This window comes from Xyrauchen texanus, chromosome 39 (assembly GCF_025860055.1).
Source record: "Xyrauchen texanus isolate HMW12.3.18 chromosome 39, RBS_HiC_50CHRs, whole genome shotgun sequence".
NCBI lineage: Eukaryota > Metazoa > Chordata > Actinopteri > Cypriniformes > Catostomidae > Xyrauchen > Xyrauchen texanus.
In genome coordinates this window covers 20989782-21015414 of record NC_068314.1, presented here as the reverse complement: position 1 = coordinate 21015414, position 25633 = coordinate 20989782, and the positions used below count along the sequence as shown (strand labels likewise).

Genomic DNA, 25633 nt, shown 5'->3' with positions numbered 1-25633 from the left:
AACGTGCCGCATAGTAAAGCTACAGATGCTGTTATTTTAATGACAGTACACCGTAGCGCAGAAATATAGTGAGCAGCAATACAGATGGCCGGCAGAGATAAAAACTGATTTAAAGGAGTACTCGCCCATGTGAGTTGGTGTTTTTACATGTTATAGCTGATGATTGCATTGATAGTGGTAGCTGGTTTCTAAATCTCACGGTTAAATTAACCATGAATGTTTTACAATCGTGGTTAATAGTAAAACCATATAATCAAGACATCCCTAGTCCCAAATATCGGTAATCAGTCTCCTTGATTATTAATAAACGTTATCGGTATTGAAAAAACTATATCGGCCAGACTGGTTCAAACTGGCAATGTCTACGGTAACTCAAGATCACTGCTCCGTACTACTGTGGTGAGAAGAATAGCATCTCAGGATGCTATTCTGAGATACGGGTTGGTGCTGTTTTGGCAGCACAAGGGGGACCTACACAATATTAGTCAGGTGGTTTAAATGTTGTGGCAGGTAGATAGTTAGTGTGCATATATATATTTTCAGTTTTTGGCCCAGTGTCTCCGGTTTTGGCCAAAATATTTAATTTCGGTGAATCACTATTTGATATGTTGGATGATATATGGATGGAAAAAAGATGGTGATTACAGTTGACACACGCACACATCACAAAAGGCACAACAGTATTTCATGTATAAACATTGCGAAAACAGGATTTGAGCAGTTATTCTTTAACTGATGTGTTTATAATATATTTTTATCGTGAGACGTGATATTTTCAAATGTGTCACCTGAAATCCAGTGGCTCGGAGTTCTTCAGAAACAATCTGCCATGTGTTCTCCAGATCTTCAGGGGTGGTCTCTGGATGAGGGGTCTTATGACTCCGTTTCCTTCGTTTTACATGCTTTTTCTACAGGTTAAAAGACAATAATTTTCAGGTCATTGCTAAGAAAATGTTTAAACCATAGTTTTAGTTTTTCCCATCAGAAAGTGTTTCCCAAAACAAACTCCACAGACTTACAGTACATATAAAAGCTTGAGTTATTCACATACTGACATCTGCCCATCATGCAATGCACAAGATGCTCAGTGGGGACCAGAGTACATGAGAGGAGAGGCATGATTTTGTCTGGATAGTGGGATTTTTAAAATTCGGAGCGTCATTGATTTCTCTCACTCCAAAAACACGTCATCACGAGCACAACACCTGTTAACGGCCCATAATGCAGCAAGAATTCACCATGTGTTAAGCAGCGTTAAACACTATTAGCATAAAGGAAAGATGGAATTTCTGATATTATACAAAAGACTGGGATCAAAAAATAATGAACTGCCAGTACTGAGTAGAGGCACTTGGTTATTGGACATCCTGCGTGAGTGTTACTTTCACTCTCTTAATTCTGTGTTCACACTCCCTCTGTATTATTGAGTAAAGCTTGCTTGAACTACATGCTCATTAGGGCTGTTCAGGTGGCAATCGTTTAGAGCAGGGGTTTTCAAATTGGGTGAAACTGAGCCTCCCCCTAGAGAACTTGAAAACTTTTCATCGCTCTACATAATTGGGAACAATTACTTTTTGATGCGCACATTCATAGCCTTTCGAGAGAGGTAGGGAAACTCAGTCCTATACGTAAAGCAATGCGATATGATGCTTCAGTCGCCTTAGTATTAACAGAGCTAAAAGTCTGGATTTCTCTTTTGTATTTGTAATTTTTCGATGGTTGATGTGAACATTGACCCATATCTGGATGCTTTTATGCACTGCACGGCTGCCACACAATTGGCTGATTAGATAATCACATGGATGAATGTTGGTGCCAGATGGGCTGGTTTGAGTATTTCTGTAACTGCTGATCTTCTGGGATTTCACACACAACAGTCTCTAGAATTTCCTCTGAATGGTGCCAAAAACAAAAAACATCCAGTGAGCGGCAGTTCTGCGTATGAAAACACCTTGTTGATGAGAGAGCTCAACAAAGAATGGCCAGACTGGTTTAAACTGACAAAGTCTACGGTAATTCAGATAACCGCTCTGTACAATTGTGGTGAGAAGAATAGAATCTCCGAAGGCTATTCTGAGATGTGGGTTGACACTGTTTTAGCAGCAGGAGGGGGACCTACACAATATTAGGCAGGTGGTTTTTAATGTTGTGGCTGATCGGTGAATATATGCGTTTAAAAAGAAAATGGGTGATTCTAAAAGTGCTTCACTGAGGATCAGCTCTTTCACCACAAAAATAATCCTCAAAAAACCTATTTTCAAACATATCTTTTATATATAGCCTATATATGAGCTTAAAGGGTTAGTTCAACAAAAAATGAAAATGATCCCATAATTTACACAAGCCATCCTTGTTGAATTTGACTTTTTCTTTCAGCCAAACACAAAGTTATATTAAAAAATATCCTGGCTCTTCCAATCTTTATAATTGGAGTGAATGGTACCTTAAATTTTGAAGCCCAAAAAAGCACATCCATCCATCAAAAAAGTAATCACTGGCTTCTGTTAATGGCCATCGGCACGTTCATACTTCCTCTATACTTTCACGTTGGTCACTACTCAGCGGAGCTTAAAATACGCCTATATCATATGCCGGAACTCGACTCGCTCGTGAACACACCGGACGGCCGGTCCACATTTGCGGTCACTGTCCCAGACACGTATAAAGAACACTGTGATGTTATCAAGCGCATAACCTGACATTAACTGTATATGCTTTATCTTCTTTTTAGATATCCTATTGCTCATCCAGTGATTTAGGCATCAATTCTCACCTGAACCACCAGATTATTTCGTCCCTTACAGAATCTCTCAAGCATCCGGAGAAACAGATGCGTGGACTCCACCAGATCTCTGAGAAAAGAGCGTGGCTGCACCTGCTCATTAAATTTACGCAACAGAGTCAGAAAAATCTCCCTGAACTCCATCATATAGAAGATATTACCTGCACAAAAGACAAACAGGAGCATATCCTTATCAAAGAGAAGAAACAACCATGGTAAGGTCAAAGGAAATGTTTAAAACTTTGAACTAGCCTGACAATCATTTATCAGGGACAGAAAAAAAGGCACACACTCTTGATGACATTGGCGCTGTGGCGGATGTTTTCATCTTTTGAGCGGTCCATCTCATTCACTGTCAGCAGCAGCTCCTGATACGCCTTCAGAGCCAAGTGCATTCTGGTAAATAAATAAATAAATAAAAAACAAGCAGATACCTGATCCTTATTAACTGGGATTTACTTCTCTATACTTACATGTACATATTTAAGCAATATCACAGGAGCAAGAGTGCAATATGGCCCTACATCAGCACTGCTGTGATTCGGCTGCAGGCAGGAGTGCCTTAGGTCATTTGCTTTGCTATGGATTTGTGTGTGGCTATTTTGAGATCTTCCTGCCAGGTTTTGATTCACATTTTTTATTTTTTTAAAGAAGTCCTCTTTAGCCAATCAGATTCAGCTTTTAATCCACCAATCATAACAAGCCTCCCTGAACTCTGGTGGATATCGCCTCGGTGCATTCAATCACGGTTTAGCGTGGGAGTATTCGATTCCCCATTACCATAGTTACTCATTCATTCTGACGTAAAAATAAATTGGAAGAAATTTCCAATAGATTGGATTGATTATTTTAACAACGAAAAACATGACAAAAAGTTGTAGTGTAGTTTTTTGCACTTCAGACAAAGCCAAAAAAATCTAAATCCTTCCAATCCAAAAAATATAGAGGCCTAAAGACGACCACTGTGGATGCAGTCGACCATATGTTGGATTCGTGATTTAGTGTGTTTTTGAATCATCCGAGCAGATTCAAGCCTAAATCCATCATCATATCACAACAGTGGTTCAAGCAAAAAAAAACTTGACATGATCAGAGTGGAGCGCTGCTTATACTGGTTTTCATGCTTTAATGAATCAAACTTCTAAGGAGATATTGTGCTTACCGTTTGGTTTGGCAAATAGTTGAATTAATAAGGTAAAGCTGCTGCAAAATGTTTAGGTACACAGTACTTGGAAAGAATGTATACTCCTCTCCATTAGCACTGCCTTTACTAACACACAAGTAATTAAAAAGAAACAATGATAAAAACTGCTTATGATTGTATGCTTAATTGTTGTTACATTACTGCATCTTTCTTGTTCAATAAAAATGTAATCCCCATCATAATTGAATTCACCTTGAGTTTTTTTGTTTATATTTTTATTCTATGTGTACTATTTTAATCTTAGCAAAGTTTAAGCCTTCTTCCATTGTCTGCTGAGGCTGTAAATTGTACTATAAAAATAATTAAAGGTCTTCCATTGAAATCACATCAGCGATCACAGGGTTCACCTCTTAAATATTTGAATAATTTAAAAACATGATTAATGTTTTGACAAAACACTTTAATAATCATGTTAAAAGATATATATAAATAAATGTGTTGTTGATGTAAACAAAGCAGAGGCCTATACCATGAACCTGGTTTTGGTGGCTAGCCAGTTAAATTTTAGTTTTGTTTGCGTCAACCCTGGGTTTTATGTACCATGAAGGTTGGCTGGCTTTTAACAGTGTTCATCGCCATAGTAACTTCTGCTGCATGGCTAACCTGCTCTGTAGCAGGTTTTGCTCTGGGCAACAGATCCCTAACAGATGCTGAACCGATCAGCTGCGAGTAGTGACATCTCGCTTGCAATGAAGTCAATCCCCCATATCTGGAAAAATTTTTGGTGCCAGATGGGCTGGTTTGAGTATCTCTGTAACTGCTGATCTCTTGGGATTTTCACAGACAACAGTCTCTAGAATTTACTCAGACACAATATTAGGAAGGTGGTTAATGTTTTGGCTGATCATGTATATATGCGATTCATTCTGATTAATTTCCTAACCACACCATATCAATTTCATAATAGCACCACCTATTGGTTAAGAATTATAAGCAATTTAATTGACATTTTATGTAATAAAAAGCTTCTGGCTTTTCAACCACCTTGAATACATCATCAAAATATAACTGACATTTTTGGGCAGTTATATTTTATTTAAATTCTTCTTGTTGCTGTGCTAAGCCCTGTAATTGCTGCTAGCACCTTTATTATTATTAATACAACTAATACCACCTTATGCATGCGAGTTGCGCCACAACATCTTTTGAGGTCTGTTTAGAAAACGTAACATTATTACAGTGAAAAAAGGTCAGCATTGTCTAATATACAAATACAGCACACTTCCCATTACCAAAGCTCTGAATTATGAACATAGGATCATTAGCCTGGGCGTTAGTGTCTGGAAGTCAATCTGAAACCAGTTTCTTTATGATAACTTTATACACAAAATGCTGCCTAGGAGGTCATTGACTGATTGGGCAGTGAAACAGCTAGGTTTAGGGTTCAGACACAGACTATTTGTAATGTCTGATGGAAAGAAAGAAATAGCAGAAAATCTTTAAATGTTTGTTAAATTGTTAATATGGAAGAGCCACAGTTCAGGATAAATGAAAATTACAATATTTAACCAAAGCTAAATTCCAACAGTACAAGTTACTGCAATTGAACAATTAAAACGGTATCTTTCACAAATAGCATTCACTAGTAGCAAGGTTGTAGACTGACCTGCGAGACCAGGATGTGGCTTCTTTGCGGTCAGTGAGGATCATTTCATAATAGTTGGTGATATTCTTCTCAATGAAATGAAAGGTGCGGATAGACATGGTCTCAGACACCAGATCTGGTCTGAAGTTCTGACCACGGTTGAAAGCCATGAAGAAGGTCAAAGCCCACAGATAATATGTCTCATCATGCTGTTGAGCCCGCTCACGAACCAAACCCTCCTGAACAGACAACAACCCACATGAACAAGAAATACTGACAGATGGGGGCTCTTTGAAAAAACTACTTTGCCAATCGGATCTGTATTGGCTGATTGCAGTGTCTAAACATCAGTATCAACCTTTAGATTTCAGTTTCAGTGATGTGGATGTTGTGCTGCTCACCTTCACCAGATACATGAGTCGATTGTAGCAGTTCTCCAGGAAGTCAATGCAGAATTCACGCAGAAAGAGACGCACGTTTAACGAGGAGCGCCGCTGACCCTCGGAATCCTGCGCAATCAGTTTGCGTTTGGGTACACGTCTCAGAGCCTTACCCACGTCATGAGAATAATACTTAAACTTAAAAGACAAAACACAAAAGCGTTAATTATTAGGCATTTTCTTTTAAACGTAAAAAGGACAACATTTACATGAGGATAGACATGATAATTTGTCATTGAATTGCTGTAAAGTGACATACGTTGTGAAGTCCCTGATGAAAAATCACATCTTTCTCTCCAATGGCCTTCAGTCCTTGAATGACATACGAGCCACGGAAGCGAGAGTGTCTTTAAAAGAAAGAGATATCACTGATTTGTTGTTTTATTTTATGATATTTTATATCAGTAATGGAATTAGTGAACTAGTACTAGTGAAAGACCCAGTTCTTGATATCAGTAGTTACATTTGCATTAGTAAAAACATTCATTCTTGACACACAAACACACACTACTCTGCAAAAAAAATTTGTCTTAAGATGGTTATTTATATTTTCAGCTTTAGTGTGTCAATAGGAAATATAAATGTTACACTCAGAAACATTAATTTTGCAAATAAAAAAGATTAGAATAGAAAAACAAGGAGCCCTGTAACAGATGTCATGGCCCCCATAGAACATCGTGTCAGTCTGAGATTACATAAAGAGACTTAAGAACTGTGGCGAATTCTCCAAGAAGCTTGGTACATTCTATCTGCCAAAAAACAATTGTGTCCAGGTGTACCTAGGACAATTGGAGCTGTTTTAAAGGCAAAGCTGGTCACACCGAATATTGATTTAGATTTTTATCTTTATTGGACTTCAAGTGATAAATAAACTATTTATGTCATTATTTTTGAAGACATCCTCACTATGCAACATTTTTCACAAGTGCCTAAAACATTTGCACAGTACTGTATATATATATATATATATATATATATATATATATATATATATATATATATATATATATATAGCATCATTACTCACTGAAATACTTATTCTTGAAATAAAAAATGAAATCAAAATACATTTTAGACATCGAGTAATTGCATTGAACTAAAAGCATAACTGGAACAAGTTTAATTATCTTTTCTTTTTTAATGTGTCTCTACAATTCTTCTAATAGGCTTTGAGTGTTTAGCCCTTATGAGGGCAAGACCATAAAGAAACCTCAGAAAATGTATTTATTATTCTGACAATTTAGGGTCCAAATAATACAATATCATGTTTTCTCCAAAATATTGCTTGTATTTTAAATTGCACGGTTTGTATCCACCAGGATACGCAGCCCCTTTAGGGTACACACACACACACGGTTTTTCCTAGCTCAAAATGAAGTGGAAGCATACTGATAAAAAAAGTAACGTTAGAAACACGTAAACATTGGCTTTGCGTTAATACACTCCTAATGACATGGCAACTGAATAATAGTGTTCATTTTGTCAGCCGTTTTTTTTTTTTTATTATTTAGTCTTAATCTGGTGTCAAATGTCCTTTTTAGTTATCATCATATTTAGTCAACCTTATCCTATTTGTATTTTTTTTGGTCAAGTTTTAGTTGACAAAGTCTGGGCTTTTTAATGTAGTTTAGTCAATGAAAACTGTAAACATTTTAGCCATAAGATTATTATTGATAAGCATTTGTCAATCTTGTCTATCCAAAACCAATAATATATATAAAAAAAAAAATATATATATATATATATATATATATATATATATATATACATACATACATACATACATACATGCATACACATATTCTATTGTTGTTGTCATTTTAGTGTTATTTTTCACATAAGATTGATCTTATCATGATGATGTTGCGAGCTGCAGACAGTGGGGGTGAGAGACGAGCGTCTCCGTGAGTGCGCATCAGCCGTTGGAACTTTAAATCTCTCCCGGTCTTAACTTGCGCTCAGATTGTGTCTCTTCCGTGACTGGTTGAAGCAGCTCTGACTGCACAGAGAATGACAGTTTTGGAGTTTGTGCTTATTTACATGTCACGTTCCCATATTATTTTAATTTAAATTAAGAATAAAACAAAGATATATCGCCAATCTGTGATCTGTGTTTCTATCAGACACTTGAGCTGCAGCGTTCCTCTTGTCTCGTGTCATCATAATAGTTTCGTATGATCTCAAGTTCATTGTCAAATGACAATCCAAGGAGTGCAACGTTTGTTAGTGTTTTTCCATGAAGACACCCACCAGAGTTTTGTTAAAAGGCGGCACAAAATCTGACAGAGGCGGCCACCTAATAATTCTCTATTATCTGGGCTAATTAGCAGAGGAGAGGGATAAATGCGGCAGTTCTGGAGAGAGATGGCCACTTGCAGCTGCCATGTGTGTTTGTTTTTTTGTGTCTTTTTATTTGCATTAAACATTATTTTGACTGTTCAGCCGGTTTCCACCTCCTTTTCCCACGTCAACCTTGTTACATTGTGCTGAAGCCCAGCGAGGAGGAGGGGTGCGCTGTTGTGGAGTCTTCGCCAATGCCATCAAAACAAAGTTGCAGCTGCGGCCATCTGCCAGGGGACAGAGTTGCTGCTGCTGGCCTCCTGGCCGCGGAGGAACGGTCACAGTCTGCGAGGGGAGCTCGCTGCCTGGAACGGTGGAGCCACTGCCAGGGGTCGGAGGACTGGCTTCGGTCTGCCCAGTGAGGAGCGGCTGTCGTCCGCCAGAGGGTACAGGAGTGATCGAGGACCAGGCGACGGCGTGTCTGGGAACCAGCGAGCAAGTTTTTTCTCTCTCTCTCTCATTGTCGCTCTGCCTTGCCCTTTCCCTCTCTTCATTTTTTTTTTTTGCTAAGCTATACATATTTCCAACAGTCTATTTTCATATGGCACATCGACTCGTCCACTCACAGCCTCCTCATGAGGCTCATTTTTATTTATATCTATTAACAGCAAGAATATTCTTACCAAAGTTGTATTTTACTACATAAAAACATTTGATTGGTTGTGAATAAAATCACCTATGACTGGTCAATGACAAGCGGCTGCTGATCAAATATTTTTTAGTCGTACATGGTTACTGCGTACCATGATTGTTGTTACCATGAATTTCTGTGTGCAACTCATCAAACATACCAAACGGTTCTGAGCATAAATCTGAGCTTTTTTCCAAACAAGATATCACCATCAGCCTGCGTTTACATTGTTTGTTTGTTTTTAACACCATGCCAGCTTCTATGGCTATGTCCATGGCTGCGTTTAACATTATATATGATTAAACCTGGATTATTTCACGTGCATGCCATTTGTTTTTTTTTTAGAAAATTTGGTTAGAATTTGATTTTCAATCAAACATTTCAGTGATTGAAACTTTGGTGTATTCCTGATATTCCCACCTGGTTCCTCTCTGTATCGCATGGCTGCGTTTTTCTGCCAGCTCTTTCTGTCGCAGTAACTCCAACTCCACCATGTCTTTCTGTTTCTCCAGTGCTGAACGCATCTGTCCGGCACTGACCAACAGCTCAGCTGTCTACAAGAGACACAACAGATCATCAGATTAACAAGACCAAAAGACTCCCAGAAGCCCTGTTTCCATAATACCATATACTGTAGTAGGGCTGAAACGATTAGTCGACATTATCGACAATAAAAATAATTGTCAACAGAAATGTTCATTGTCGAATAGTCGTCTGATTTCATTTAAAACAATATGAGATCTTTTGAAACGCTAATGATGACGCGGGAGAACAGCACTTCAGCTCGTACTTGATTGAGGAGAGTATTATAATACAAAAAACCTAAATAAGTAAATACAGGAGCAGTGCCGTCATGAAATAATTTTTGGTTTGTTTTCCAATATAAATATCTAAAACTCCTTATGTACATTTACTTTAGCAGCTATACCACAGAAGAAACATTTGTTAACTGAGAATTTTGAATATAATATTTAATTAATTTTAATATTTAAATATTTTAAAATATCAAAAAATCCTTAAAACAAGATACATTTTCCTGAGAAGCAACATATAAGATATTTAGACTTGCTTTTAGAGCATTTATGTTGAGTATATTTTTTCTTTACTGCACTGGCAGAAGTATGAACAGTTATCAAAATACATTATCTTAAAGCAAGTCTAAATATCTTACATGTTGCTTCTCAAGTAAATGTGTCTTGTTAAGGATTTTTAAATGTTAAATGGAAAACAAGACAAAAACAGTGTGGTTTTTGCAGTGAAATTTTTAATTAAACAATAAAAATAAAAAAGTAGGGAAAAGTAGTTTTCCCCCTTTAATTCAGTGAATGTCATTTAGAGGTATTTTTAAAAGATGATTTTGTCCTCTTTATTGTTTGTAAGCACGTTTAATACAACCTTTTAAATCAGGCACAAGCTGAATAGTCAGTTAAGAGCTAATGATTAATGGTTGCAATAATTATAAAAATAATCGTTAGTTGCAGCCCTATACTCTTAATGTGTCTTTTCACAGTTAAACTTTATTGTTGTCATGGTAGAGCATATAATTCATAATTTAGTTTCATATTCATATATATTTGAGCAGCATCAAAAATTCTGTTAATACACCTAAATGCCACTAAAGATGCAGCTTCTGTGCCACCTCTGCAGCGCAAAGATGGCTTAAGAACGATGACTGAGTGACTAAAACCCCCGATATAGATAGCTTTCGCTGCAGATGAGTGAATGAGCTCTTGAGAGTATTTGAATAGATTTGATTCCCTTTGTAGAACAATTAAACAAACGAAAAAAATTGCATGACATGTTCTTATAAAATGTCTACGTGAAGCATCGTATAGCTCGCAAATAACTCTACACACCAGTATGTTCATGTTGATACATTTTGACTGACTGAAGAACATAAACAGAATTAACTATCGGCCTCAAGGAAGGTGGAGCTCTAGGTCACACCTACCAATGATGTGGACCAATAACAGTTAGAAGGTGTTTAGCAGCCGGTCAGAAGTATTCCTAAAAGTTTGCCCCAGCAAGCTATTACGAACCACCAAAACAAACTCAAAAACACCTTTTTGGACAGATTTATTTGTAAATGACATCACACCAGTTTGTTCTTCGATTCTGTATCAAGTACATCGTGGCCTTAAGGCTACATCCACACGTATCTGATTTTGTTTGAAAACTCAGTTACGCTTATTAGCATTATCGGTTCCTAAAGTAAAAGGTTATGGAGTGCTTTTTCAAAGTCTCCATTTTCGGTGGATGAAAACACCATTCCAATGTGAAAGGCGTAAATGGAGCAAACGCGATGCCTTTTTAAATTAAAATCGATATATGTGGATGTGGCCTAAATTAATAGTTTATTCAAAACTAAATTCTTGTATCTGTAATTCACCCTTATTTCATCCCAAACCCATATGATAAGAAAATTCCTCATATAATGACACTGAGTGGGGACAGGGCTGTCAAAAAGATAATAAGTGAATAACTTCAATTACGGTCTGTTGTTCAAACAAAGCTTTTGTATGGATTCAGAAGGCTTGGAATACAATGCACAAATCATATGGACCACTTTTATGTTTTTTGAGTTTGCCAGACCCAGTCCACATTCCCATCAATTAGGAAAAGAGCAGTCAGGATAACTTCAATAATTCTAATTTTCTACAGAAGCAATGAAGTCATTACAGGTTCATAACAAAATGAATGTAGGTAAATGACAACAGAACTTTCACTTGATCTCCCGGATATGTGCTTATAATATTTAATGATAATGAGGTCACCTGATCTCTGAACATGAGTGAGATGATTTCCAGGATGTGGAAGCTCCACTGCTGTTCACTCTGAGCACACGCCAGAAACTTGAGCAAATCATCCAGTCCACTCATGTGAATGGCCCACAGCAGTTTATCATGAATACTAGCATCATCATCCACATGCTGCACAAAAACACAAGACAGAAAATAACACTGACACGTTCTCTTTATATACAAGCAGCTCCAGAATGAATGATGCTTTAATTGCATCTATCATGTAAACGTCAATAACAATTTGGCATTTTGCAGATTAATTTACACAAATAAGTTCTAACATATGTTTCAAGGAATCAATTCAAAACAAATGTTGGTTTATCTTTCAACCTGCTTTGTAATGCAATACAACAGTAATAATTCTGTATACTATGATCAAATCTTCAGCAATTTTCGTGATATGGTAATATGATGTCGGCACATGCCTACTGTGGCCATCCATAAAAACCAACAAAATGAACCCTACAGAAAAATATAAATAAATAGTACAACAATATGTTGGTATAATATTTAAGATTATTCTTAGCAGTTTTTAAGAATACATTTGCACGTGATAACTGTAAATCGGATAAGCAAGCAACTACTGTGTTTTATATAAAGTTTAAAATGTTGACATTTATATTTTCAACATAATTCAATATCATTTGTATTTCTATTCTGACTTGCATGTAAATTAATATCTTGGTTATGTGTTGCAGTTTAAAACAGTATATGTCAGTGAGCATGTTAAAGTCTATAAACACTTACCTTTTCCTCACATGGGTCAGCAGGAACATGCAACACATTTCTGACGAGCAGCAAAATTCTCTCAATTAGTAGATTATCTTCTTCGTTTCTTTGCTCCCAGTCCTCACAGAAAAACATCAGGAATTATGAAAAACATCCTCAATCTCATGTACAGTATATATGATGATAGATTTGATTCTCACCAGCTGCAGAAGACTGTAGAGTGTTTCACTTAGTACTGTAAACACCTTCTCGTCAGCAAACGCCTGCACACACAGCAGATCATTTCAATAACTTTGATCAATAAAAAAAACAGATGATGTCTTCAGACTGACTCTTATTTGTTTTACCTCTTTATAAGCTTGAAGATATGAAGTCACTTGCAGGAAGTGATGTCGGAAGGCCGGATCATCAGGAACTTTTTCAAAGCAAAGCAGCGCTGGCTGAGTCAAGTTTACCATCAACCTGAGAATAATTTTACAGTTACAGCTCTTTTTTTTTTTTTTACACACATGTGCAAATCTACATAAAATCAACTAGTCAGTGGGTTGCCTGAATGACTGTGGACTAGAGGTCGACCTATATATATGCTTCACCACTTAATCTGACCTACAGATTTCTTCTTGGCAGATCCATCACGTACGTTCATGGTTTTTATAGGGATATTGTTTCTCACCACAAGCGAACCTATCCAGAGTTCATTTGCAATCAGACCGATTGCTTTGGTGCAGATAAGAGTGCGATTGCCGTGTTCATAAATGCCTATACAAACTGAAATAAGGGAGAAAACACACCAGGCTCCGAGACAAATGCTCCAAATGAGCCAGGTGTGCATCACCATGGATTACAATTAGTGTTTGTAATGGTATGTAGCAGAGTTCGATGAAACCATTCAGATCAGCTTGACCATTAGTTCTTCATAAAAAGCTCACTGGTCACATGACGAGAACACAAGATTTTTTTCTAACAGTTTAAGACAATTTTTTCTAACAGTTTTAATGTGCCTTTCTATTGCTGGAACCACCAACACCAACCACCAAGCATGGAGTGCCAACGGTCAAGTGATTAACGACCTCCTGCTGAGAGACACTAATGCACACTTCGTCTCCCTTCACTTGGTCAGCGATTAAGTTAATGAAGCTCACACTTGAAAATCAATGGAAAAATCGGCTAGTGTGGGGCCGGCATTAATGGGACACGTTGACTAGTCATTTGTTGGACAACTAGTTGATTCCACAAAGTAGTGGATAAATTCTATTGATTTAATAGATGAATCATTACAAATATTAAGTTCAAACCTAATGGAGGCATCAAAGAGTGGTTTGTCCTGTGTGTGTTGGGTGATGATGGGTAAGAGGTCATTCTGAAGAATCTGTCCTGCTCCCAGCTGCTGTCTGATGTCTCTCGTGTCATCCTCATGTCTCAGATAACGAATCAGATCCTTCACACTTTCTGAGCACAAGAATCACAGGACAAACGACAAACAATGCATACTATGAAAAAATACACTCACTGCAGCACACTAGAAGCACAAAGCTTTTCCAGAACTTCTTGCAGTAAAACACATTTTGTTCCATGCATTTTTAAGGGTATGTAAAGGTGTGAGCGTTACCAAGGCAGTCTGGTTCTTTGTGGTAGGTGTTTCCCTCCAGAAAACCGAGTGCACTACATGTGGCCAATAACTCACAGTTCATCATGTAAAAGTCCATACAGTAGTCCAGAGAAATAAGGCTCTAAATCTGCCGAGAATATCAATCACACACACAGTGTTATTAAAGAATTGCATATTTTTTTTATATACATCACAACACTGTGGAAATTAAATTGTTTGGTCTTGAAGTCTGATTTGACAGCTTTGAATTCTCTACATGGTCTTTCTTCACAACACAAAGAAAACAATGCACTTCAGGCCGCTATCATGGAATCTCAGTCAGACAATTTTCTTTCATGGAAATACATCAGTCGCAATTCAAGACGCTGTCGATCTATTGAACAGAGAGGACCAAGATGTAGTGACAATTCCAGAGGGTCACACACGATTAATCAGCCATCTATGCGAACCTCACATATTAAAAGGAGACACATTATACTCAAACTACCCTTCGGGGCATGGCTCTGCTGCTGACCCAGTGCTTCACCTGTCACCTAGTTTGTCTGTTCGTTTGTTTTAATACATTTTTTGCCCTCATTTAAATGAAAGATTCAATATGAAATTGAGATGTCTTATCTAGGTGGCTGCATATCTAGCAATATTCCTAACATCAGCTGGTTCAGGTTTTTTTATTTTATTTACGGACTTACACAATTTACATGTGTGTGTGTTTTTTTTTTAAATGCAGGGTTGTGATTAATTAGCAGATTAATGCAAAAAAAAAATCACAACCCTGCACTGATTTTAGGATTTAAGAATCAATATATTCCTTCCATTGGAAAATCTATATTTTTACTGATTTTCTTTCAAGTAACTTGGAGTGCATTGCAAATATTATAGTAAATTATTTTAATGATTGTTATTTAATACCAAAAAGGGATATTTCACCCAAAAATGAAAATTCTCTCATCATGTACTCACCCTCCTGGCATCCCAGATGTGCATGATTGTCTTTCTTCTGTAGAACACAAATGAAGATTTTTAGAAGAATATTTCAGCTCTGTAGGCCCATACAACACAAGTGAATGGTGACCAGAACTCAAAAGGTCCCAAAAGACAAAAGCAGCATAAAAGTAATTCATATGACTCCAGTGGTTAAATCCATATTTTATCAAGTGAAATAAGTGTGGGTGAGAAACTGATTAATATTTCAGTCATTTTTTTTATACTATAAATCTCCACCTTTGACCGGCCCCAACCAGCAGGTAGCTTAATGTGAACGTTACTTCAACACCAGAATGTGGAAGGGAAAGTGAAAATTTGGATTTGCAGACAAAAAGGTCTCTTCAATGGGCTGTACTGCAGTTTAAAGTGTTTTTGGATCGTTCCACGGACAAAACCTTGATAAAATATCTGTCCAAGAACATTCAACATACAAAAAAACTCCAGACAGCATAAGTTGTGGAAAATCAGATGTTAACTAAGAGCTTTTGACTTCGATTCCATTCCCGTTAAAAATCAAAGATGGCGCTAGCGTGAATAAACCGCCTAAACGCATAGTTACAATATTAGCATACTGTAGTAAAAACCCACGGTTAATTTTATTGCGCGGAACCGTGAACCTATTTCAAAATAAATCTCCATGTTCTCGAAGTATGTGCCTTGTTAAATATTGCAATGACATTCGGGCAATTTAAAGTATCATTAAGAGTCCAAACAGATTGGGCCACTATAAACTTCATTCCACTCTAGTCTCATGTGCATGTTTTTGCAGATGCTGCCACATTAAACTTTCGAACATACTATAAAACACACTATTATGCAAAGATCTTTCAAAACACATCAACCCAAGTTTTAACAAACTGTTGCTATCAATACGAACAGTCTCTCACAGTGAGCGTAACATATATGTTTCATGACGAATAACAATCAATAAGTGTATCGCGATGCTATGTATTTAATGACTATATATCATAATAAATAACAATATTACATACCAGATTTGATCAAATCTTGATATGATCGCCAATATTAAAGTCTGTCGCTCCGCTCTAAGAGAGAACTCTACTATGACTCAAAGCGCATGCATAAAATTAGTTAATGTATTTAATTACTCTCGTTATTAATGACAAACCAAAAATCATGAGCGCGAAATACATTCCGCGGGTAATGTACAGCGCGCGCTCATCAGACCGGAAATGACTTTTCTTATTTTTTTTTATGGCGATTGGCATATAACGAAAGGTCTTTACCGCCACCTGCTGGTTGGGAGTGTGGGTCAGGCTCACAGTACGCCATTCTACAAATGCACTGTCTCTCCTCCTGACTGACCTATATTCTTTTATTTAACTCTGTTGCTTTCAGATATAGCGTAATTTTTTTTTAAAACATTCGTTCCATGAATTTCTTCCTAGAATGCCTGTCAACTCAAAAATCATCTTAATTTTCTTAAGAGATCAATATATTTCTTTCATTACTATACCTCGAACAGATCATGGTAAGTCAAGTCAAGTAATTTTTATTTGTATAGCACCTTTCACAACAGCTTTACAGAAGATCAGGTATTAACAGAAGATAAAACTGAAATTTCTATAATGTCTATGAGTCATAATTGTGTAATTTGATAAAATACAATTGTGAATTGTGTTTAAAAATAAGTAATTAAATAATAATTATATTTATAACCCCAGTGAGCAAGCCAAAAAAACACAAAACTCCATATGATGTTGGTTAATGGAGAAAAATAACCTTGGGAGAAACCAGACACATTGTGGGAGCCAGTTCCCCTCTGGTTAACATCATGAATAAATGACAATATTACTTATACAGTGCAAGTCAAAATTATTAAACTAAGTAAGTGTTAAGGGACAGTCTTTAAACAAATATTTAGTATGAACTGTAAGATTAATGACTAATGTCTTTGAAGTCCATCCTGGATTAACTGCAGTAGTTCACATAGATGCAGCTGTCCTTGTTAGTTGGCTTATGAAGGCTTTTGTTGGCAATTGTTAGTCTATGTATTCCATTTCAAGATCGTAGTCCATCAATAGACCGAGGTGATGCAGGCAGAGATCATTGAGGTGCATCGCAGTTCAACCTGGCTTGTAATTTCGGTGAGGTCCAGTGGGGTCCATCCTTCAAAGGTTACAAGGTTCAGACAAAGGCATATGAAGTATCCCATTTCTTATGGTTGGAGTTGGCATCAGTTCATCCTCTGAAGTCCATCGTAATAGACTGAAGTGATGTTTGGCTGGCACCAGCTGCTATTAGTCATCAACACAGCGACACGTAGCAGTGAAGTCCAACACAAAGCAGCAATGGAGCTGGATCCAGCCAGTTATGGTGACCTCAGGATAGGAGTCCCGAGGTTGAGACAGGGAAACAAATAGAATAATATTAGAATAGATGCTAATCAATTTATTGGAGAGTTATAGATCGTGACGTGATCAATGTTTCTGGTTTCTGGTTCTGGCTGACTAAACTAATGCAGACTAATTGTGGGTTGAAGGATAAATTAGGTGTATGCTTGAATAAATAGATGAGTCTTTAGTCTAGACTTAAACTGAGGGAGTATGTCTGCATCTCAAACAGTGTTTGGGAGACTATTCCATAGTTTACTAGCCAAATATGAAAAGGATCTTCCTCCTTTTGTGGATTTTGATAAACAAATTAAAAGTAATTTTAAAATGTACATGAAATTTAACAGGTAGCCAATGTAACAACAATAAAATGGGGCTAATATGATCATATTTCTTGGTTCTCATTAGCACTCTGGCTGCTGCATTTTGAACCAATTGAAGTTTATTTATATATTGCTGGACATCCTCCCAGTAATGCATTACAATTATTTAGTCTAGAGGTCATGAATGCATAAATTAGTTTTTCCCGCAACAGAGAGCATGTGTCGTAATTTAGAAATATTTCTTAGGAGGAAGAATGCTGTTCTACAAACATTGGTAATTAGATTTTCAAAGGACAGATTGGTATCAAATATAACACCTAAGTCCTTCGTTGTTGAAGATGATGTAACAGTATCCATCGAGAGTCAAATTATGCTTTAGCGGCTTGTTTTTAGAGGTTTTTGGTCAAATAATTAGTACCTCTGTTTTGTCAGAATTGAGTAGAAGGAAATCATTATGTCATTGATACACTTTGCTAATTTGGAGAATTGCAAAGAACAGGTTTTGAAGAAATATGAAGTTTGGTATCATTGGTATAACAGTGGAAACTTATTCCATGATTCCTGATAATAACTCCCAGGGGAAGCATATACAAGGAGAAAAGGAGAGGCCCTAAAACTGATCCCTGTGGCACTCCATGCTTTTAATTTGTTTGGTTTGACAATTCCTCATTCACATAGACAAAGTGGTGGTGGTCTGCTAAAAAGGACCTAAACCATGCTAATGCAACTCCACAAATGCCAACATAATTCTCTAGCCTATTCAAGAAAATGTCGTGATCTATCGTGTCGAATGCAGCACTAAGATCTAAAAGCACTAGAAGAGAAATGCAGCCACGATCAGATGATAAGAGCAAGTCATTTGTAACTGATAAGTGCAGTTTCTGTGCTGTGATGAGGTGTAAATCCTGACTGAAATTGTTCATATATACTATTTCTCTGTAGAAATGAACATATTTGGGAGGACACTTCCTTTTTTAGTATTTTCAACACAAATGGGAGATTTGAAATCTGTCTATAATGAGCCAATTCTCCAGGATCAAGTTGTGGCTTCTTAATAAGCAGTTTGATAACTGCCGTTTTTAAGTTTCTTGGGACATGAAGGATAGTGAGTTAATAATATTAAGAAGAGGTTCTGAAATTACAGGAAATACCACTTTTAAGAGCTTAGTTGGGATTAGGTCTAACAAACGTTTTGTGGCTTTTGATGATTCGATACGTTTTGTTAGCTCATCATGACCTATGATAGCGAAAGATTGAATTTACATGTGAGGGAAATGAGACACTTTTCTGAGGTGCTATGACAGATGATTGCATAATTCCAATTTTATTTCTGATTATTTCAATTTTATCAGTAAAGAAATTCATGAAGCCATTACTCTTGTGCTGTGATGTAATATCTGTTTCTGTTGAGGCTTTATTCCTAACCAATTTAGCCACAGTACTGAATAAAAACTTAGGATTGTTGTGGTTATTTTCTATGAGTTTACTAAAATAAGCTGACCTGGCAGCTTTTAGTGCCTGTCTGTAGCTACAGATACCATCCTTCCATACACCACGAAATACCTCTAATTTATATTCTTCCACATGCGCTCCATTTTCGAGCTGCTTTCTTGAGAGCATGAGTGTGATCATTGTACCATGGTGCAGGGCTTATGTCTTTAATTTTCTTTAATCAAAGTGTGTCGACACTATCAAGAGTGCTAGAGAAGACTGCATTTATATTCTTTTGTTATTTCTTCAAGTTCTTCTGGGCTTTGGGGTTTCTCATACACTTGGGGTTTACTGATTGTATGAGATAGATCTGGAAGATTCTTAGTGAAGCTATCTTTAGTGGTCGAAAGAATAGTTCTACCTGAACGATAGTGTGGTGTAGATTGAGTAATATTAGTTGATCACAACAAACAAGAGACGAGATAATGATCTGAGATGTCATCGCTCTGCTGCAGAATTTCTATATTATCAATATCAACTCCATATGACAGAATTCAATCTAGAGTATGATTATGGTGATGAGTTGGTCCTTTTACATTTTGTCTGACTCCAAGAGAGTTGATAATATTGATAAATGCTAATAATTTTCATTATCTATGTGAATGTTGAAGTCACCAACAATTAAAGCTCTATCTACAGTAACTACAAGATCTGATAAAAAGAAATGAACAGTTTCACCAAGAAAATCAGAATAAGGCTGCAGTGTGATCCATTGTAGCAAGTGTAAAATATGACATCGTTTTTTTTATTTATATCTGACGGTATCACATTAAGTATTATTAGTTCAAAAGACTTAAACTTATATGCTATCCTCTGAGTAACACCAACAATTTCACGATAAATTGTAGCAACACCTCCTGATCGACCCTTTAGACGAAGCTTATCTTTATAAGAATAACCTTTGGGAGTAGACTAATTTAAACTAATATATTCATCTGGTTTAAGCCAGGTTTCAGTCAAACAGTGCACATCCAAACTATGATCTGTAATAATTTCATTCACAATTAGTGCTTTGGGGAAAGAGATCTAATGTTTAGTAGCCCTGGTCTTTTAAAGTTACAGCAAGTTAAATGGTACTGTAAATATGAATACAGTATTTTTACTGTAAGTTTAATTTACAGTAAGTTACTGGCAAACAGCTGCCAGTAAGTTACTGTAATTTCTACAGGAATTTTTTTTACAGTGTATCTTTATATGATGTTTATCTTTAATTTGTTTGTTTTGTTCAAGTTTGACCTTAATAAACATGTTTTCTAAATTATTTTAGTGAGGGTTTTGTGTTTGGTAGTTTGGGGAACAGACACAGTCTCTATGAGATATCTAGGTGATACAGTCTCTATGTGTTGTAGTTTATGTGACCTGTGTGATGTCTCAAGGCAGCTAGCACGCTCTACTGTTTCTTCCTGATTGCAAACTGCACATTTGCATGAATCATGGTTCCCTATTCTTTACGGTGACAGGGCGGAGGGCAGGGCCGGGTTGTGATTCAGAACACCCGGCCCCTAATCAGGCTAATCAAGCCTCAGAGAGGGATAAAGGCCGACTGGAAGCTTACCTGGGTAAGTGAAAATAATATTTGCTGTGATCTCCCATTCACTCCCATTCCCCACTGTCGAAGTTAACCCTGCAAACGTTTACGTCGGCGTTCCAAAACCTGGAGTGTGAAAAAGGTCTATAAATTGTTGGAATGGTTGATCATGGAGCTGTTGGAATAATGGGAGTCTTATTTATTTCCATATCTTCTGTTATCTTTGAATTTCCGACTTTTATTTTTCCCAACATGTTTGTGTTGAGTGTTCTTGATTGTGACCTTGTATATTGACCCAATAATTTAATGACAGTTGTATTCTTCTCAGTTCTAAAGGCATTTCTCCCATTTCAATCAGTAATGCTGTGATTGGTGTGATTGTGTTGATCTAATAGCCCCTGTATATATCCTTAATGCTTGAAATTGAATTTTGTCTAATTCTTTCAGCATACTATTGGCTGCAGATTGAAACACTATACACCCATAATCCAAAACGGATTGTATTAAACTTAAAGCACGAAACTCGTTCCACCTCTTGACCATTTAATTTCAATTTTAACTCCTTGCTAACCTTCATTTTTGAAAAAACAAATACTGCTTTTGTTTTATCAACAGAAAATCTAAACCCCCATACAGCCATTTTTCTACTTTTGTAATTGCTTGTATTTTCGACATAATTTCCTCATTTCCAAATCGCTCCATTGTCTGCAGAAAGAGAGAACCCTATTCCTTCTTTAATATTTAAAAACATATAATTAATCATAATATAAAATAATAAAGGACTGATTAAACATCACATTGTATGCTTTCTTAATATCAAAAAACACTGCCACTACACTTTCCCTATTTATCTGTGCTCTCCATTGTAGGCCTACTTCAACCTTTTCTAAATCCACTTTGATAATTTAAGATGTTAACATCTGAATGATAATTTTCTCCATCACTTTACATATTACTTAATGTTACATTCATGTAACATTAAGAGTGAAGGATTTGACAACGCATTTCAGTGAAGAAACTTGGTTAAAATAAAACTAGCAGACTCATACAGTCAGGCATGTTAGCTATAAATCTAATGATCTGGACACTTTACAAATGTGCAATTTTCAGCTTGACATTTAACAAGACACTACACATGTTTATAACTGAGAGAAAATTATGCGGACCTTAAGTCACAGTATTCCTCTGATGAAGTCTGTTTCTTTAAAAGTTTGCGGCCTTGGAGTTTATCTGTATGTGCTTGATTCCATGCTCATGAGAGCTGTGACTCTGGTCCCGCCCTGATGGTAAAATGAAGCATGATTGGTTGAAGACAGAACGTGCAACGATTGGTCCGAATAATGTGGCCATCGTCTGACTGGCTTGAGTAGACGATGGGTGATCTTGATGCTAAATTTGTTTCAGAATCGACAAATACGTGTAACGATCCGCAAATGCACAGTAAGCAATCCACAAATAAATGTGTGTGATTCACAAATGAATGCTGGACAGAGTTGTGTTTGTGAGTTAAAAAAAATATTTGTAAATAATATATTTATTTGCAAATCTCATTTTATTTATTTGAAAATTCACTTTATTTTTGTGAAACTCCTAAAATATATTCATAAATCTCATTCTTTTTATTTGTGAATTAATTTCATTTTTGTGAAACTCTTTACATTTATTTGTGTATCTAATTCAATTTAGTTGTGAACCAACTTTCTATTTGAGAATCTCCATTTGTATGTTGATGTTCTGACATTTGGTTTTCTTTTGCTTCAAATAGAACAGAAGGTGTCACTGTTTTATGGGATACGTTTGCTGGTCAGATGTAAAAAAAAAACAGATGTAAAAAAAACAGATACTCAAGGTCCTTGGATCATTTTTCTAAGTGAGATAAATCAAGTTAAATTAATCCTCAAATATAGATGCCACCAAAAATAAAAGAATCAATGGGAGACTTTTTCAAAATCTATCAATTACATTCTAAATTTCCCTCTGTTAAAGTAATTTGGGGTGGTGACTACAACACAGATTTAGATGAAAAATGTGAAAGAACTAAGCATTGTATGTTTACAATTGGACATTCTAGACATTTTGAGATATAAAACCCTGCAATTATGCATACATGGAGCAATGGGAACAAATCCCTGCACTCATGTATTGATTTCTGGCTCGTTTCAGAATATATGAAAGATAGAGTTGAATCTGTTATTACTGAACCATCAGTTCTAAATGACCACAAAGGCATAACCATTATGATTAATAATTCAAGTAGTCAATTGAGTAGATTGAAAAGAGGTTACTGGAAATGTAATAGCAATTTATTGAACTGTAATAAATTTACAAAAGATATTGAGAATATAATTGATACATTCTGGCAATAGGCCTCTATTGTGTAGCGGTTGTGTATTGTGTAAATAGTGAAATCATTTCCATTACATGCAAATATTATCAAGATATTTCAAACAACGATTTACTTAAATTAAAATCTTTACAAAACCAGCTAGATATCATTTATCAAGAGAAAGCTAGATGCACCTTTGTGAGGTCAAGGCGGAAATTGATTAAAGCAGGTGAAAAAAATACCAAATATTTTTGAACCCCCCCTATAGATCAGCACCAATCATTCACATCTCAGACTGAAAAAAGACTCTTCAGAACATGTGAACATGTGTAAAAATGTGGGAGGGAATTGACTGAAAGGGGTGGGAAGTGGGAGAACGAGAGGGGGTCAAGAGCTACTTCCAATATGAGACCACATTAATCAATAGAAATGTATTCTTACAAAAAGTGTTTGGGCTTTAATACAAGTTAACCTTGAAGGCATTTGTTGCATAGTGTTGAGATTACCACGGAAAATAATAATTTCTAAAGACAAAATCGTGTGCAGTCAAGCACATAAAATAAAAGTAAACAGGTCCAATACATAAAACATTAAATACACAGTTTTTCAAGCATAATGCATCCTCATGCTTGAATTTCCATGAATCATGGTTCCCTATTCTATACTGTGACAGGACGGAGGGCAGGGCCGGGTCGTGATTCAGCACACCCGGCCTCAATGTGATAAAATTGTGTACTAACCTTGTCTTTAAAGTTACCCAATGTTATCCAGTGCTGCCACCATCCAGCAGGGGCCAAGTCATAGCAACAACCTCTCAAACCAAACCTACACTCAGACAAAAAGAAGAAGTTGAAGTGAATGGCTTGAAATGTTTTTGGGGTATATGTCAAATGCTAAACAACTGAAGAAGAATATAGATATGTGTTTTACTGGAAGATGATAAAGAAGGCATCTATGCAGAATAGTTCTTCTGTCTTAGAAAAATCTCCTTTGGCTTTATATGAACACAAACATATTTTATATTATGATGAATGTGATGATATTATATAGATTTCGGGCCTACAGTTTACATGTTGTAGCTAGCATACATGCTAGTTTACAAAGGTAACTCTAGAGGGCAGCTCAGTTTGATACTTTCATTAGAAGTATCACAAACTAAATGATCAAAACGAACAGTTTTTGATTTAAGTGTTTTATATACCGTATTTCATGGTTTTGTCACAATTAATAATTTTTTTATCTTGTGTTTTTTATGATATTGCTCCAGCATTCGTCTTCACTCTATTGGCCTTTATCTAACACTTCCACAGAAATGTATTATGGAAGATTGATATCAACTTGCCAGCAACTTGATATCCCCCTCAGTACATTCTCACAATGTCTTTCATTCAATTTAATTCTTTAATCATCTGATTCATAATCATTTGACAACTATGATTGTCTCAGAGAGAGGTGCAAGTGCACTTAATGAGCATCAAAATGTTAAACAGCAATTAACATGCTAAACCATAATGGGTGACACACTTGATTGCAAATTATAATTTTTTCATGAATATCACATTTTGTAAAAAAAAATATGAAACAAACCAAAGCAACCACACAATTTGCCGTAAACAAGCCTTTATTTTACTTTCTTTTTTTCTTTCTTTTTTCCATTTTCAAATTAAGATGAATAGATTAATATGGCAGTGTGTTATACACAATCTGCAATTAATAATTGAGACTAAGATCATAACCACATAAATGTTTGTGTTTAAGTATAGAAACATTAACAGTCTTGTCTCTATGTTCTTACATAACACATCATAAGTCTTCTCATTGCTCAGTCATGTGCACCCTTTTCTGAGGTCGTTCATTTGTTTTGTGATTGCTCAGTTTACTGAAAAAGGGAAAGGCCGATCTTCTATCACTTGTCAGCCATTTCCATGCAGGGAGAACTGACACAAACAAATAGAACTTCATAAACAATGTAGATTGTAATGAAATTTAAAGGAACAGATCACCCAGAAAATGACAAATCTGACATCATTTACTCACCTTCATGTTATTCCTCACCAGTATGCAATCTTTCTTCTGTGGACCAGAAAATGTCTTTTGCAGATTGTCCAAGCTGCTCCAAAATGTACAAAAAGAACAATAAATGTAGTCAATACGAACTGTGCACTATACAATATGATTTTGTGTGGAACAGACCAGAAATTGAAGTTGCTAATCTTGCTTTCTGCCCTATCTCTCAAATCTCCTTCAACTTCTACACACGCAAGCAAGTTGCCTCACGAGACATGTAAGAACCAGTGATGTTTATTTGTGCGTCTTGTCTTCTTCACTGTTAACCCTATGTTGTCTTTACTGGAAAAAATATAAAGTTGTCTTAATTAAACTTGACTTCAAATGTCAAGTTTTGGGCTTATAACTCAAAGTTCCTGAAATCCACAGATTTAAGATTTTAGGTGTAACCTTACCACTAAGTACAGCTACTGAGTACAAAACTGAGGCTATGCGGAAT

The 25633-nt window shown here is 36.2% G+C and overlaps 1 protein-coding gene across 2 annotated transcripts in view; it reads right to left on the bottom strand.

Annotated features, from left to right (window-relative positions):
• timeless (timeless circadian clock) overlaps positions 1-25346 on the bottom strand; it is a 57672-nt gene extending 32326 nt beyond the window's left edge. The window contains exons 1-16 of one of the 2 annotated variants that reach the window (XM_052111560.1): positions 25165-25346; positions 23868-23952; positions 15082-15118; positions 14122-14248; positions 13808-13961; positions 12860-12974; positions 12713-12775; positions 12531-12632; positions 11757-11912; positions 9403-9536; positions 6271-6358; positions 5973-6149; positions 5593-5810; positions 3075-3178; positions 2774-2943; positions 789-908 (exon numbers count right to left, since the gene is read on the bottom strand). In XM_052111560.1, coding sequence (XP_051967520.1) covers positions 789-908; positions 2774-2943; positions 3075-3178; positions 5593-5810; positions 5973-6149; positions 6271-6358; positions 9403-9536; positions 11757-11912; positions 12531-12632; positions 12713-12775; positions 12860-12974; positions 13808-13961; positions 14122-14218 — 1698 coding nt within the window. In that variant the 5' untranslated portion in view covers positions 14219-14248; positions 15082-15118; positions 23868-23952; positions 25165-25346. Of the gene's footprint in view, positions 1-788; positions 909-2773; positions 2944-3074; positions 3179-5592; positions 5811-5972; positions 6150-6270; positions 6359-9402; positions 9537-11756; positions 11913-12530; positions 12633-12712; positions 12776-12859; positions 12975-13807; positions 13962-14121; positions 14249-15081; positions 15119-16097; positions 16282-23867; positions 23953-25164 lie in introns of those variants that run through there. The other variant, XM_052111559.1, reaches the window with a different exon arrangement.
• Between the last annotated feature and the right edge of the window lie 287 nt (positions 25347-25633).